We start from the raw sequence: 16,761 nt of genomic DNA, 5'->3' as shown, positions 1-16,761 counted from the left end.
ATTTAAACGTAAGAGCGATGATGCCACACGCGCGTTGTGTCACCGCAACGCTATGATTTTATAGTACTAAGAGCGATGCCACACGGGTGTTGATGTGTTGACGCCGTTTCAAAACACCGTGTGGCAAGTCGCTCTGATGTATATGTGGTACAACACAGCGTCACAACGCATCGTGCGGCATTATTGGAAAAAGGCCTATATATCTTCTGAATTTCCTTGCGTGCTACTACTACTATAACGGGAATAAATTATGGTGTTTTTTTTTAATTTTTGGCAAGCGTCACGACTATTCTGGTTGCAGTGCCATTCAAAGATCTGAGGGGCACTGCCACTGCGTCCATCACCCTGAGACATACATTTGATGAATCTCATGTGCTAGTGTGCTCATACTACTACTGCTTGGCAGGAGAAAAAGGTATGGTGGCAGTGAAGAGAGCAACAAAGAGCTCTAACGCTATTAATGTGTGATCCAATAAGCACCAACCCAGAAAGGTCGGATCTACACATTTTGCAGAAGATCCTTATTCCAACATCCTGAAAACTTGTGTATAAATAGGAACTGTCCAATATCAGGCGATTGAGTCTCCTTTTATGCTCTTAATATTGATCTTGTCTATGTTTCTCTGTACAAAACTATTTATTTCTAGCCGTGAATGGAGTAATCATTCGGCTTTTAAATCTTCGTTTAAGTATTGACCAATACTGATGTGAAGCCACTCGCTTTTCGATCAGTAGAAGAGACTGATACAATGCAACCCTACCAAAATTCAAACTATTTAGTGGCACAATTCAAAAAGCCATTATGAGGCAATCACTAACGCAAGGGCAGCGGCAACTGACGAGGAATTTGATCCAACACTTGTCAATTACCCCCATTCGATACGGTTCCATTGCTTTTAACCGCAGATCCACCTTATTTCGATTCTGTTATAGTCATCATATTATAGATCTTTTATTTTTTAAGCCAATTTGCAGAGGTTTGCGTAAAATCGATTTGTGGCAATGTTAGATTACCTAAATATTTGAAATAATCGAATTGTCTTCTCGAAATATTCCATGCTCTTTTAAATTGATTTTGGATACTAAATATCAGCTAGCATATCCTTAATGAATGTTTTAATACAGGAAATAATTAAGTATGAGCTACCAACAAGGGGAAATCTTAGTACGACTAACGTACAGTCAAGAGCACGTCAAGCTTGACACTTTGTAGGTACTTTGGGCCGTTCTTATCGTAAGCGACATAGAATTGAATGTAAGTCTTAAGTGTAAATCTTGACGTGCTCTTGACCCTGTACCTACCTACACTACTTAAGATATTTCCCAAGACATACGTCAAGATTTCAAGGAAGTTTCATTTACAAGAGCAAAATAACATTACTAAGAAAGCAATCAACAACAATCAAAGTCGATAAAAGGTAATTTAATTAAGTACTTTGTGATGAACTTACCATTAAAGAATCACATATCACAGCAAAAATCACGCGTTAAGAGAATGATGGTTATTCATTTCATGCTAGGAAAATGGAATTGTTTTTACGTAAGCAACATTTCTTGCGTACGAGATGAAGATAATTTACCATGGACACGCGGATGGTTTGATTCTACAAACTTATAGCAAATTGTAGGAAAACAGTGTTCATTTTTTGGATTAGTACGTTTTATCCATAGATGGAAAAACACTACAGAATGCATACATAATATTAATTATAAATATTTTTTTTATAACAAAGAACTGACCGCAAACGTCACCCGTTGTCGCTGTGATTTTTTTTCTTTCGAATTATTTCCATGTGCCAAGTTTTAAAAAATCGGTTAGCAGAAAGTGGGTCAAATTCAATAAACCGCATTCATTTCCTAATTTGCCACTCTTGGAAGTGGGATATTTTCTTCAAATATTTAATGGGACCACTACTACAGTACTCCCTTTCCAACAAAAATGAATCATCAAAATCGGTTCACAAATCTAGGGTTGGCAGACCTAATGACATAACCGAAAAATTAAACAAACAAAGTTTGTTGTTCCGTGTCATTAACAAACAAATCAACCAAATGAATTTTACTTACGTGTTTAAGGGACGTATTCTAGAACACTACTCAATGCCAGTCAGGACTTGAGTATGATTCAAAGCACTAGAAATCATACCCAAGTCCTTGCTATTAGGGTCGTATTTCCAGTGCTTGAAATCATACTCAAGTCTGCTCAAATCCTGACTTGAGCATTGAGTAGAGTTCTGGAATACGACCCTTAGTCTGTCGATGTCGATTTAAATGAATGATGTTGGTATTTGACTTAGGTGTTATAGTCGCCGATCCTAGAAATTTCCGAGTAGGTAATCACGAACACAAACAAAAAAAGAAAATAAAAGGCGAATTGGTAATCTTCTCCGTTTTTGAAGTCGTTTCAACATTAACTCAAAACCACCCAATGAGTAGGATACGATTTTACCTATTAATGATTCATTTCAATACATACTCGTATGTATGCTTACCAAGAAAGATAACTTACGAAAACAAAACAAATACTGTTCATAACGAAAGATACATCGCGATTTTGACCCACGAGTGTGTAGTTATGAAGCATGATACAATCAGATGTGTTCTGGAAAATTCTGGCGGGAAACAGCTCGTGACATACGCACAGGAAGGCGTCCATTATGCTTATTGTCACTCCTCCGCGCTACAATCGTTGACCGCTACAATTCTGCAGACCCGTCTCAAACGAACCAAGGGACGGGCTCGTTTCTCTTAATTAATACTTAATCGAAGGCTATTTACCTACCAACGAGAACTGATTATAGCCGCTGATTACATTTTCGTAACCTATAACTATCTCATGAAACTAAATTGGATTAATTTCTTTAGGTATTATTACAAACCGGGTTATTATTGACCAATAAAACGTGTTGCATGTGCTATTTACAAAAGCACAAACATGCTTTACATTTAACGACAACATTAAACGCAGAAGTATCAATTCACATGTTCATGTATGTGTTATTGATTATCAACAGCCCGCTAACTTCAATATCTAATCGACTAGTCATGTTGCTCTAGATTAATAGTAGTATTTTTCAATTTCAGGTTCAATATGCGCGCTAAAATTTGAAGATTTTTGTGCGGAGATACAAGTTTCATTATGGCTCCACTCACGGTACTTGCGTTTTGCTTAACCGCAATTGGTTTCACGTATGGCTTCAACGGAGACAGCTTTGAATTGGAATGTCCTGACGAATGTGACTGCCACTACTTTAGGATCAACTGGGTTACCGATTGCTCGGAAAGCAACCTCACTGAAGTTCCATACGACGAGTTAAGTTTGAGCGTATACATTCTTGACTTAAATGGAAACAATATTACCACATTGAAAACTTTTCCGACCGATATAAAGATGAGACGACTGCAAATAGCCTACAACAGATTAACACGAGTGGATAGGGAGGCTTTCAAAGGTCTGGAGTATCTAATTGATGTGGATTTATCGGGAAACAATATCACTTACGTCGATCCTGAAGCATTCTTGTAAGTATGCCAGATATTTTTATTAATTTTTGGGAAACTTTCATTTAAAGCCACGTGACCGGACTGAATGTTGTAATTTAATTACATTATGGTACATAATCTAGTTATTGTGGTTGGCTTCTCGTGTTTCCTATTTTTGTTAGAACCCAAATTGGAGGTTTTAACATTTTACTGGACTCGTAATCAGACACAGAAACTATAAGCTAGCTATACTATACTTTTTTACGACAACAATATGGTGCCAGTGACAATGAAACTATGAGTCATTGTTTACTTCACACTGGAGATATATTCTCACGGACAACTATTGTTTGGTTGACTGCTCTATCATCCATCCCTGAGCACACAATGTTGATGATAAAATTGTTCCAATTAGATCTGAACTTGTTGTGTGCGGGCAGGCTGAAGCGCGACAAATTGCCTCAACTCGTGATGCCAATATTAGATAATGGCCGCACAAAGAATGCAAATTGAATTCGCCTAGAGACCTGTTTAGACGAGTACCTAACCACATATACCTAAGTAATTATTCTCAAAAAGTATGAACGATTGAAGTTTGTAGACTATCTTATTCGTATTTTCTGACATTTCAGAGATTCTCGAGGTCTTCTTAACGTGGAAATGCAAGATAATCCAATCGGCAAGATCGAAGGACCCTTCCTGATATCTAGCACTCTACAGTTCCTAGATATAAGCTCCTGTAATTTATCTACGATTAATCCTCAATTCTTCGATAACATTACATCCTTAACGACTCTTGATTTATCAAATAATCCGCTTACGACGTTAGAAGCTGGGGTTTTTGATGTTTTAACAAGCCTGGATACCTTGAAACTCAATGATTGCAAACTCACAACCATCACCGAAAATACATTCGCTGCATTAAGCAATCTCAAGAGCTTAGAGTTAGCTGGAAACCTTTTAACAAATACTGATTGGCCAGAAGTCTTTGGAAAACTAGGGAGATTAGAATATTTAAACTTGAGGAAATCAGCAATCACTTTCCTATCAGAGGACACATTCGCAAATTGCACATATTTAGTTACACTGATCTTGGCAGATAACGAATTACATGAATTGGATGTCGGTGCTACTTTGGGCACAAGCTTGAATCATTTAGAAGAATTAGATTTATCCAATTGCAAAATACGAGAGCCCATTTCCGGAGAAGCTTTTGCTAATGCTACAAGACTGAAAAGTCTGTATTTATCTGGCAACCCCTTATTTGCTCCTGATCTACAAGAAGCAATAGCACCTTTACCTCGATTGGAAAGACTATTTCTTAGTAACTGTAATTTACATAATCTTCCTGATAATTTCAACACGTTTGACAATCTTCAAGAATTAGATATATCTCACAATCCATTAGTAAATGTTTTTACTAGACTCCTGGCACCGCTAGACAAGTTGGAATATCTCAACATGGGTTACAGCAACCTCTCCCACATTGGACCCGACACCTTCTCTAAGATGACTTCAATGAAAAGGCTTGTTCTATCTGGTAATGATCTATTGTCACTTGAAGCAGGATTATTTGGAAATTTAACCCAACTTACAACACTCGAATTAGAGTTCTGCGGATTAAAGAGACCTCTAGATGCTAACACGTTCTTTAAAAATCTTACATACATGGATTTAAGAGAAATAAGGCTCGGAGGTAATCCTCTAGTTATTCCGGCTGCAGGACCAGTATTCCCGAAACAATTGTCTCAAGTTACCATACTTGATATGAGCAACTGTAATATATCTTCTCTAAACGTCGATGCTTTCAAGAATACGGTAAATATAACAGACTTAAACTTAGCCGGGAATAGATTAAAATCTCAACCAGGAAGCTTATTATTTTTAGAAATATTACAACAGTTAGAAAAAATAAATCTGAGTAATAACAACTTGACGACGATCGACCCCGACGTTTTTGTCAACAATCCAAAACTGCACTCCTTGAATTTAGTGGGCAATCCATTCGTCTGTGATTGCAAGATCGCCGAAATGTGGGACTGGGCGAACATGATCAAGGGCGACCTAGATGTTCTTGTAGGCGCTAAGAGTGCCGAAAAAGATATTGTCGTAAAAGGGAATAAGAAGAAAAGGAGCTTGTATTGCCATTACAATGAGACACAGTTACGAAATATGACAATAAATGCTAACAAGACTGTTCCTGGCAGGAGGCCATTCATAAAGCCTAGAGAGTTGACATACGCTAACAGAACGTGGGCCAAATACGTTAGGGAGTCAGGTTGCGAACCCGTGGTGAAGATTTTGCGGCCAGTAGCTTTAGTAGCTGAAATGTTCGATATAAGCCATGATGTTCACTTATCAACCGCTGTAGTGATTTTGGCTGCTGTCGCGGTGATTCTTGGAGTCTCAACAGTTATGATGACAATAAGGCTTTTCAAACGAAACAAAATGGTGGAAGTGGATACAGAGGACCATAGAAAGCAGAGATAGCAAACATTACAAAAAAATAACGTTATATGTGATAGAGTCGTGTTGTAGTGTGGTGGTTGAACGCCTAATACGGAATAGTTCACATTTCGTGTTTATTCTTATAATGTGTATTTTTGGACTAAAATATTTTTTAAACGTCTCTCTAGAATACAAGTGGAAATTGTAGAGTTCTTACATGAAATCTCTTTTGTATCTATTTTTAAATACTAGTCATAAACATTGCAAACAAAATGTGGTCGTGATTCCAGAGAACAAGTTACAAAGTAAATTATACCTAATACTTATTGCCAGACCATAATGTAAAATAAATAAAATCGTTGTTTATTAAGGGCGGTAAATAAGAAGTTTTTAATGACTCGAGGTTTGTAATTTTTACCGCCCATGCTACATACAATGTTTTTCATCACATTTGCGAGGTAATAGATACAACGATAATTTATTTCTTGTATGAATGAATATCGCTTCACAACGCAACATTTACGGATTTTGTTTGTTTTTTTTAAGCAGATTACTGACAATTCTTCTATAGTTTAACTCGAAGTTAAATGTCATGATAGGCACAGACGTATGCAGCCACATTATATTACATATAAGACAAATAATTTCCAAATTCTAAAAATACTACAAAATTTGAATTGACAAATTTATACGAAAGCGAAAAGTTTATGCGAAAAATACGTTCAGATTCTTTGAGCATAAAAAATTCATTGGGCGATAATGTAATGAAAAAGCCCGTGGATATTATTTAGGACATTACGAGCGACTTTTCCTGCATGTCACGACACTGTTTACGAGCAAATGTGATGAAAATTAAGCTTAGGTTTACATAACAGTATTTTTTAATTTATGTTTTAATTTATAATGTACATTAAACCCTTCATGAAATGAACTGATCCGCATTTTATTTCAAATATTACTGTAAGAAACAATTAAGTAGTACATTACAGAAATAATGTCCTGTTTTTGTCATTTCATAAACACAAAAAATTTAAAAAGGAAAATGATCCACTGCATTTGAAAGCCTGTAAAACTACATCTATGCAGAAAAGTATTTTTGTATAGATGCCAAAAATTTGCAATAATTTACCGTAAGTACTAAGGTCTGAGAAAAACCAGCCATTAAAAAAAACCAATTATATTTATTGATCTTTATTAGATCTACTACTAGTATTTATGTGGTCGTGGTATCTACACAGTGTCTGTATTCACTGTATTTAGGTATTTATTATCTTATATTATATTATTATAGACATCATATCATTCAAATTATTATTATTTTGATATATAATTATCATTGTCGTCCACTAACTATAACGGGGCTAAGTGACAAAGGGTCAAATATCCGTTTCAAATAGCAAAAGTATAAAGCACAAAATTCTCTTTTGAAAACAATTAAAATTAGTTAACGAGTTCGACTTATCGGAACTGACCCTAACGATGCATACCTGAAATGTCATTAAACAATTTCAATATTCTATAACTGGGTTATGGTTTTTTATGATATCATCATCATCATGATCATTAAAATTGACCCATATATCACCGTTTAAATTACTGACAATAGAAAAATAAACATGTTACACCAGCCCCCGTAGTATGGCTACGCATGATAGTCGCGACACGCGCGATAAAATTGAAATAAGCGCGTGCTATTGGCTATCTAAATTAGATCTGATTGAGACAGCCAATAGCGCGCGATTATACCAATTTTATCGCGCGCGTCGCGACTAACACGGTAGCTATACTACGGGGGCTGGCTTAGTGAGCGAATGTATAAAACACCTTCAATATTTGTACACAGTGAAACCATACTTATTTTGTACATGTCAGATTCAATCAGTGTTTTCACAAACGTGAACAACCTAAGTTTTTTATTTACGTCGAGAAATGGTAAACATAAAGTAGTTATGCAAATAAAAGTTATATGGAAAAGATGCGGTCAAGGACAGGGACGCCCCTTTAACCACTGACGCGCTGAAGCACAGTATTTCTCACAAAATTAAGTGGACATAGTTTTTTATTGTATATTTCCTAACTGCCGTTTACAACTTGTCGCAAGCATCGCTAATCAGCTATTGCGTAAGTTCTGGCAAAGCTCAGTGCTTGTTACCAGGTGCTACTTTTGCTATGGTCTCTTTACAAGAATCGCAATGTCGGTTCTTATTATTCAACCAATACATTATTACTCTTTCTGTATCCACTCAAGACGCAATTGTTTTTTAACATTGTTGAAAACAACGTGTTATTGTTATCTATCGCGTTCATTGAACATTTACAACCAATGGAATTTTCAATTATTTAGATATATCTCAATAATTTTAACTGCCTCTGGCCGGGAGAAGTTTTGTATGGCCTACATTTATTTCTCTCGTGAGTTTGGGTGTAATTAGTGGTTGACTATGTGTGTGTCCATGGCACCCGCAACACAGGGTTTACCTAGTGCGGGGCTATGTTGCGTGTGTGCGTTATTAATAATAAAACAACAGGCTACAAAAAACTGGAATATATAGCCCTCGCTAGCATACTGCCACAGTCGTTAATGAAAAGAGTAAATTATGTGACCATAGAAAAAATTATTGATAGCGAACACGTTACATTGAAAAGATTTGAGCATAGCGTGAGATGGAGTCCGCGTCTCTCGAGGTAAAAAATAATCGAAGGACTTTTTGTCTTCCATGCCGATGGTATCTAGCTTGATAACACGTTGTGCTGTTTTTATTTCCAGGCTAAAGCGGCAGCAACAAATAGGGCTGTCACGTAATACATTGAAAGAAAGCGAAAGTTTCATTGCGCAACACCTGATGAACCAATTATTCGAAACTGAACGTTCGCCTTTCAGGCATAACGGAACGGATGTTTAATGAAAAGCATTTAAACATTCAACAGATTTATTCATTATCGACTTAAATAGAACTTAACAACATAACATTACAATAGAAATAAATAATTCTTATCAGCTAGGCTTGCCGGCCGCTGTTCTTGTTTTCTTTATGTACCAGTTTTCTTCGTATACTTTTTTTCTCATACCAGGCTTCTCACTTTCAGGACTGTCGTTACTAGCCATCGCAGCAAGTTCACTATCTAGAACTAACGGCGCTGTAATAGGCTCGAAACCGTACTGGAACTGTGGCTCCACAAAATTAGTTTTATGTTTATGAATATAGGGCTGTGATGCGTACGCACGATTGTCACGTGGTTTTCCATAGTCGTATTTGAATATAGTTTTCGGTGTTTTGTACTGTGAATTATAAATGATTTGTTTCGGTTTTTGCGCAGGTGACACTGGATACAGGTACGATGATGCAGCCTCAACCTTTCTCTCATCTTCATTTTCTATCATTTCCCTATTGTTTTCATCCCTGTTTTGGAAGAATGGTTTTTCCGGTTTATGCTTTTTGAATAATTTGTAATAATCAGCTTTTTTCTTGTAAAAATCAGCATATACATTGGGCTTATTAACAGCGTAATCCAAATAATAATCCTCTTTTTTATTCTCGCTTGCATCTTTATATGACGAGTGAAGTGACTTAGGATACGGGTCATCTTCCACTTGATACTTTTCAAAAGGGCTGTTCGCGTTATAGTTATCAGTTTCGTAGCGTGGTGCGCCGTACGAATCGGGATCGTCAACATCACTTTCGCCGTCCTCCATTTCTTCTATCACTGCTTCGTAGGCAGGAAAGCCAAAAGCGGATGCTTTGTAAGCTTTCTCAAAATCTTCCTCCTCGCTTTCCTCTCCTTCGTCCGTTTCACCCACAACTTGTTCCATTTGCGTGTGATTTACGTCAGGAGTTTCTTCTTTCTCTTTGATAATAGCTCTGTTTGATTGTTCAAGAACGTGTGGCGCCGCAGAACTAAATGGTTTAGGATTAGGCAAGGGCGTTGGATGATTTTGGATACGCTGCGGAGCGTTGGGTGCATGAGCTGGCAGTATCTTTATATCTTCTTCGTATTCAGGAGTAATTAATTGGACGGCGTTTTGCACTGCCACTGTTAATGGCTGAGAATAATAATGTGGAGCAGATTTAATATTATGTGCAACTTCATGTTGCAATTCTTGCTTTGGCTGTTGTTTGTACTCTTGCCCACGATGTTCAGCTTTAAGACTAGTGGACTGCCTAGGTAACTCCGTGTTTTGTATGGGATTCGACGTTCGTTCGGTACTATGATGATGATGATGAAGATGACGATAGTGCGCAGGTGGGTGTGAATGATGTACATGACGGTTTTTATGATGCTGCGGGCTGGGTGAACGCTGATTGCCAGAGTAGTAAACATGACCAGGTGTCTGCTGCGTTGAATAGTGCTGAGGCAAATCTTGATAGTTTGAATCATGAGAATGACCCACGGGCGATTCATTGCGAATAAATTCTTTAGGCGATGCATCGTCATTCTTATAATTTTTGTGGCGCATAGTGTACTTATTATTGTCTTCGATGTGTTTATTTTCTTCTTCGTCGTATCTTGAAGACTCACGTTGCGAGACAGGATTTTCATCACCATTTGAGTCCGTAGTCTCTTCAGATTCAGAGCGATGTTGGTGGTCTGCATTATTTTCCTCCTCATTCTCTTCAGGTGAAAAAGTATAAACAAGGTGCTTCGGGCTTTCATTGTCACCATACTCCACATGTGTTACCTTCGACGGTTCTTTAGAACTATGGCTGTAACTGTAGTTCTCTGGCTCACTTTGACTTTGTTTATTATAGGCGTAAGTAACGGGTTTCATGTTGGTTTCCTTTTCGTACGACACCACCTGCTCATTGTAAGTTTCCTTGTGATTTGGCATGTCGATTTCGTAAGAAAATTCTTGTTCATTGGGGTTGTCGTTGTTTACAACTACTTGCGGTTTCGCGGGGATATTTTGTTGTCGAGTCTTTTTCTTATCCGATGTCTTTTTGGGTTTAGTTTCTACGTCTTCACTATTGTAGACATTTATTCTATGAACAGGAATATCTTTGTGTAGTTTGCTTGAATGTTGAATGTTATAAACTGGAAGTTTTGTATAAGTTGCAGAATTAAGTTTCGGTAAGAAATGTTGCACCTGTGGCACGACGGGATTTTCAAACGTCAAAGGTTCAAGAAGACTAATGTCTATTTGTGGAACGGGCGGATTGGTGTCCAACGTGACCACAGTCTTTTTCCCATTAACAAAAGCTGTGACACTGGTTTGCGCCGGTGCTGCTTGTATTTGTCCTTTGCCATTATTTTCACCCGTCTGGGTACTTCCGTGAGCCGAAAGCACATTGTGCTGTAGCGGTTTCTGTTGAACATCAGGTGCGTTTGCGTATAAACTTTTACTACCTGTAGCCTGCTGCTGCTGAGTTGGCACGAACCCAGGGAATTCATTTCCTCGAGGAAGGAAATTCGACACAGGTGACAAGTTTTTAATATTTCCTGCATATACCAGAGGTTTACTGAAACCTAATTGCGTCAAAGGGGTGGGTGTCGCAGAATAAGAATACAGTGACGGTGCTTTGTACGGAGTTCCGAAGAAATAATTTGGAGTAAACGGTCTGTACTGTAAATTAGGTGTGGTACCAGCGGCTAAGGGTTGAGACAGATGAGCCGGCAAAGCTTGAATCGGCAAAAATTGCTGCGGGAATGCCGCCTTGTAGGCTACTGCCTGAGGGGTAGCTAAGAATTTTCCATAAGAATCTCTTAAACTCTTCAAGTATCCACTGGAGCCTTTAGAAACGGAGTCGGAGACACTGATAGGCGCAACCTGGGACCCAGCGGCCAGTGGTCCATTAATCACAGTCGGAACTTTGTACGAGTATGCCCCATACGGCGAAGAGCTGGCGTAAACTCGAACTATATTTCCAGATCTCGCATACAACCGAGGAGCACTTTCGGCACTTTCATTGTCATTTACTATTGAACTATTCACTTGTGTCTGAACCTCCAGAGCCTCACAGATGGCCAGCCACCAAATGGCTGTTATTAGTACCTGCAAAAATAAATAAATAAATTTAAATAATTTTGTTCCAAGAAATAGAGAAGTAAACAAAAGTACAAATACATAACAAGCAAATATTTATCGAGTTTTCGCAAATGTTACACATAGGAAATGAATCTAAGCCGCGTATTTTTGTTTTTCAAACAAACCAACGTTTCGGGCCCTTACAGTCGTGACCTACTCTCAAAACATACCACCGCAGCCCGAAACGTTAAAAAATAGTTTAATTTTCTATGCAAATATTCATTAATTGATTATATTTACCTTACTCCCCATAGCAGGCAGCGTCGTGTTTAGACTGTAGGAGAGGTACTGCGGCCGCGCGACCTTTTGTTCTGCTTTTATGGAATCGCGTGGGGCGCGAACGCCGCGTGCCGTCGTCGTTCATCACAGCCGCGGTCATCCAGTGCCCAAGCCCAACGTTCTATATCGTATCTTTGACGATATTTGCTATTATATCACACAGTGGAAATTCTGGTTCTTATTGTCATTAAATGAATATTATTATTCGATTTACATTTTATTGTACTTTTTAATAAAAATACATCACAAATTGGTGATGGTGGGTTGCGCCATTCGAGAACTGACCGCCTGGAGTTAGGCGACCTGCGAGCAATCAACTAACAAATAAGTTATAAAAAAAAAATGTTTCAAGGCTTTAAGATACAGGGTACAATTCAATGCTAACATTTCCACGGAGGCCGATCGGAGGGCACGTTTCCGAAACTACATTGCAACTGTGACAGATCGACGCAAAATTGATTTCAATGTGGTAAACCTAAATCCAAAGACAAATGAGCCACGGCAATGTCGACAATTCATAAATAATAGAATACTTACAATATATTTCAAAATAATTTTATTATTTTATATTAATTTATAATATTTAAATTTCTATAAACGTTATGTAAATAAAATAAATAAATAACGCAATATTTAAGCAATATCACAAGATACCGAGAACCTTTGGGATAAAGTGGATATGGAGACATGAAAAGGGAGCACAGGGTCCATATGTAGTAATTAAATAAACATTTTTATTCCAGACATTGTCCATATCATGTTAGGCACACAAACTTATAGCCTATGTTAGTAAAGAGGCTATCATAGAATTATATGAATGAACGCATCAGAACCAAAATTATATGATAAACTCAGCCTTTTGAAGTCATCTGAATCAATTAGAAATTTAAAAAATTATTTACGAATCTAAAATTGCGTGTCAGCCGTGGCCGTGTGACGTATAAAGAGCCTGAAACGGTGGTTTCTTTAAAAAAACCATCTAGAAAAATACTTTACTTTCCAATGTGAAATTAACTGACGACTATCGAGTTCTTAGGTTTTCGCGATTGTTACACATAGGAAATGAAAGTATTTTTCCGGATTTAAATCGCGTAAATTTGTTTTTTTTTAAACAAACCGACGTTTCGGGCCCTTTACAGGTCCCATGGTCACGGTTGACTATAATTTAAATCCGGAAAAATAGTTTCATTTCCTAAACTGACGACTGTATCTGTACCTATTTAACTGACACCATATTGGTAATGGCTTATTATTTATTACACATTAAAAATTGCAATGTAAATGTGAACCTAGTTCCATTATGTCGCTAGCTAGTTACCTACCCCTAAATCAAACGCAAGAAGCTATCAGAGCTCTCACACAAGTGACGCATCAGGGTGGCAGTTCAATTGCAGTAAGTCAGAATTATGATTGTAGTCGTAGCATGTAAGCCATCCTGCATTCCTGGAATGCGTCCTGCGAGACTATACGTGGTTCGTACGGATACGGATAGCGTGTGAGCAGCCGTTTTAAACGGCTCATTCACTACCTGCCCCCATCGGACCCCCATCCGCCGCGCAGGCAGGAGACTGCTCACACACTATCCTGCGTAGTACGTATGACCCACGTATGGAGTCTCGCAGGACGTATGATAGCTGGCACGCCGCGACTACATTCATTATCCTGCACTATGCGGCAGACGGGAAACCGAACTGCAATGCAGGATAATGAATGCTCCCTTATAAGATGCCACCAGATTTGCTCCATTTGTTATTGTATGAACGTGTGTTTTTTTTATAATACCAAGTTCATTTCACCAACACCCTTTCTCTTCAAAATTGGAACATAGTAATGCTGTGTTATGTTTTGAAGAGTATACTGTTGCTGGTGATATTACAGGCACATGGGACTTGTGAACTTATGGGCGCAGCGACAATGCCTCTCATATGTTTGCGATTTACAGCTCTGAGTGGCACTGCAACTAACACGTCGCTAACCATCAGGCGCACGACTTCTTCGTCTTGATATCATAAAAAAATTTGCCGGTTATCTAAGTAAAATTAAAAAAAAGATTGCAAAATTGCCCTTTCCCTTACAGCCACAGGGCGCTACAACACTATATCAAAAACGTTCTACACTATTGCCTAAGAACAAGTTACGGAGCTATTAGATTTACGTAAGTTGACAATTGCATTGTTAACGTATTTCATTGTAATGTATTTGCGATTATATTTTTTTTTCAATCATCAGTTAGCTACTGCAATCAAAAGTTGAACTTAACAGTTTAGATATAGGGTCTAAGATTACGCAGAGACGTTATATATAATATATAACTACTTGAATTATCGGTTTTTTCACCATGTCAATATCAAAAAATCGTAACCGGACAAAGTGAAGAATTGAAAAGTTGTCAGGTTTCAGTGATTGTTACACATCGGAAATGAAACTATTATCAATAAATAAATCGCGTATAATTGGTTTTTCAAACAAACCAACGAAATGGTTAGTAGAAAAAAAAAACAAATATATACACCGTAAACGCGCAGTCATCTGGGCAACCGATACGCTGTAGTGAACCGATTCAAACGCGCACAAACATCGCGTTGCAAGCAAGAAGCTTATATAGGTCCTCCTCTGGAGTTTTCACCTAGAATTTCATGTGGTTGCTTCATTTCAATAAAGTAACTGAAATTAAATATCCCGCCTTGTTTGAAGCCGTTCTACCGATGCAAAATTAGTGGATACAGCCTTAAATGACACTTGCCGGAGCATAACTGGCTGTGTCAAGCCGATCCCGGTAAGATTGCTGTACCCATTAACTCGCATAATACCGCCAGACATCCGCAGAAATATAGCGGCATCTTGCAAAAGAGCAAAAATGGCCATTGACACTCGGGACCCTATGCACGATCACTTCACAGTGCAATAGAGACTGTGGAGTCGAAAAAGTTTTGTCAAATGTGTCAATCCTCTGAGCATTGAGCCGGCTCACGCAAGAGTACCATCTACGTTTGTCCCGCCTTCTGAGAGTCCTCCTCCTAGACACGAATTGCCATGGCCGATCTGGACGTCTTTGAATAGGCTTCGAACTCAGGTTGGTCGGAGCAAGGACAATTTGTTCAGGTGGTTCTAACCTGGACTGCTTGTGCGGTGCGACTCAAACGATGACCCACCTCATATCGTGCCCTGCGTGCCCTAACACCTGCACGCTTGAGGATTTATGGGCGGCTGCTAGTGACGCGATCGACGTGGCTGAGTTCTGGGTCACTATAGTATATTGAATGTCATCTATACGATAAGAAGAAGACTGAAATTAAAACAAACAATAAGTACTACAAGTAGTTGGAAGCTTCAGTACGATAGTAAGTATACCTAAATACAGGAACTGCCGTTCTAATGCGTAACGTAAGAGCCCTAACAGCCTCATGCGTTTGATCTAAGAGGTTCGCGAGTTCTTGGGTTTTAATCATTAAAGATCACGTGGCTTTTATTATGCCATGGATACAAACGAATACACAATTATATGATTATTATGATAATGTTCGGAAACATTCGTGGTTTCCGAGTTATCCCGAAGTTCAATGTTCATTATTTGCTTAGGTACGATTGTAAAAGAATCATAAAACTGCCGACCAAAATCATAATAATGGATGGACGCATTGACTTACAAATAAATGAATGACGGGTCTACTACAAAAACCACGAAAAAAATGTCCCAAGTCAACCTATTTAAACGTAGTGACATATAAAGGAATATGAAAAAGCTAAAACGTTGAATTTAAATTGTAATGTCATCGCAGTACTGTCTAATTTTGCTTGCTTCGCTGTCAGTCGAACAAACGAAGACTAAAGCGTGAATGACGCTCTGTATACGATTTTAACGTCCTATAAGTTCGGACACTTTTTAGCGCGGACCCGACGTCCATATAGTAAGTCAATGGATGGACGTGTCTATTTTGACACGGAAGAATTGGGGTGAAATATTCAGAAATCAAATCGATAAACACATAAATAAACACGTACGAAACAAAACCATATTTACAGTAACTTATTCATTGTTTTTACATTACGATTGCTTTCATAAAAACATCAAACATGACGAGAATTGTTTGATTTAACCCGCTCGTGTTAAAAACGTGTTTGCTCGTGGAAATAATACATTATTTACCTTATAGTCGCACTTGTTTTATGTTACCTTTACGTATTGTGCAGTCAAAAACACGACGGAATTAAAAATAAATTATAGAATCAAGTCTATTGAATATTTCACCACCATGATTTTTTGTGAAATTACTGCATTATAGTCCATCTGTTTACGTACTTAAATAAATGTAAACAATCTTGAGATGTCTATTTAATGAAATATACATTTATAAAATGATTTTCCCTTACCTTCAAATACAAAATACAAATATTTAGCTTCATATGAAATTGCATGCCTATTTTTATACCTATTGATTTGTAAAGCATGTGTTTCAATAAAAAGATGTATCAAGATTGTTTACATTTAGTTAAGTACCTAAACAAATGGACTATAGGTTGTTACAATT

General features: G+C 37.8%; 2 protein-coding genes across 2 annotated transcripts; one reads left to right on the top strand and one right to left on the bottom strand.

Annotated features, from left to right (window-relative positions):
• The first annotated feature begins 331 nt into the window (after positions 1-331).
• LOC113229989 (carboxypeptidase N subunit 2-like) lies at positions 332-6,862 on the top strand. The gene is made up of 3 exons (XM_026463694.1): positions 332-415; positions 3,085-3,522; positions 4,116-6,862. The coding sequence occupies exons 2-3, from the start codon at positions 3,140-3,142 to the stop codon at positions 5,971-5,973; spliced, it is 2,241 nt and encodes a 746-aa protein (XP_026319479.1). The 5' UTR covers positions 332-415; positions 3,085-3,139; the 3' UTR covers positions 5,974-6,862.
• A 1,996-nt stretch (positions 6,863-8,858) lies between these two features.
• LOC113230075 (probable serine/threonine-protein kinase DDB_G0280133) lies at positions 8,859-12,242 on the bottom strand. The gene is made up of 2 exons (XM_026463815.1): positions 12,194-12,242; positions 8,859-11,920 (listed from the first exon to the last, which is right to left on the bottom strand). The coding sequence occupies exons 1-2, from the start codon at positions 12,203-12,205 to the stop codon at positions 8,927-8,929; spliced, it is 3,006 nt and encodes a 1,001-aa protein (XP_026319600.1). The 5' UTR covers positions 12,206-12,242; the 3' UTR covers positions 8,859-8,926.
• Between the last annotated feature and the right edge of the window lie 4,519 nt (positions 12,243-16,761).

This window comes from Hyposmocoma kahamanoa, unplaced genomic scaffold (assembly GCF_003589595.1).
Source record: "Hyposmocoma kahamanoa isolate Upper Pololo Valley unplaced genomic scaffold, ASM358959v1 63, whole genome shotgun sequence".
Taxonomy (NCBI): Eukaryota; Metazoa; Arthropoda; class Insecta; order Lepidoptera; family Cosmopterigidae; genus Hyposmocoma; species Hyposmocoma kahamanoa.
This window is presented reverse-complemented; position numbering and strand designations above follow the sequence as displayed.

Excerpts from the sequence above, each read along its gene's own strand:
- LOC113229989 (XM_026463694.1), top strand. The coding sequence starts at position 3,140 with ATGGCTCCACTCACGGTACTTGCGTTTTGCTTAACCGCAATTGGTTTC. Across the intron at positions 3,523-4,115 it reads GTCGATCCTGAAGCATTCTT|AGATTCTCGAGGTCTTCTTA; the intron begins GTAAGTATGCCA and ends CTGACATTTCAG.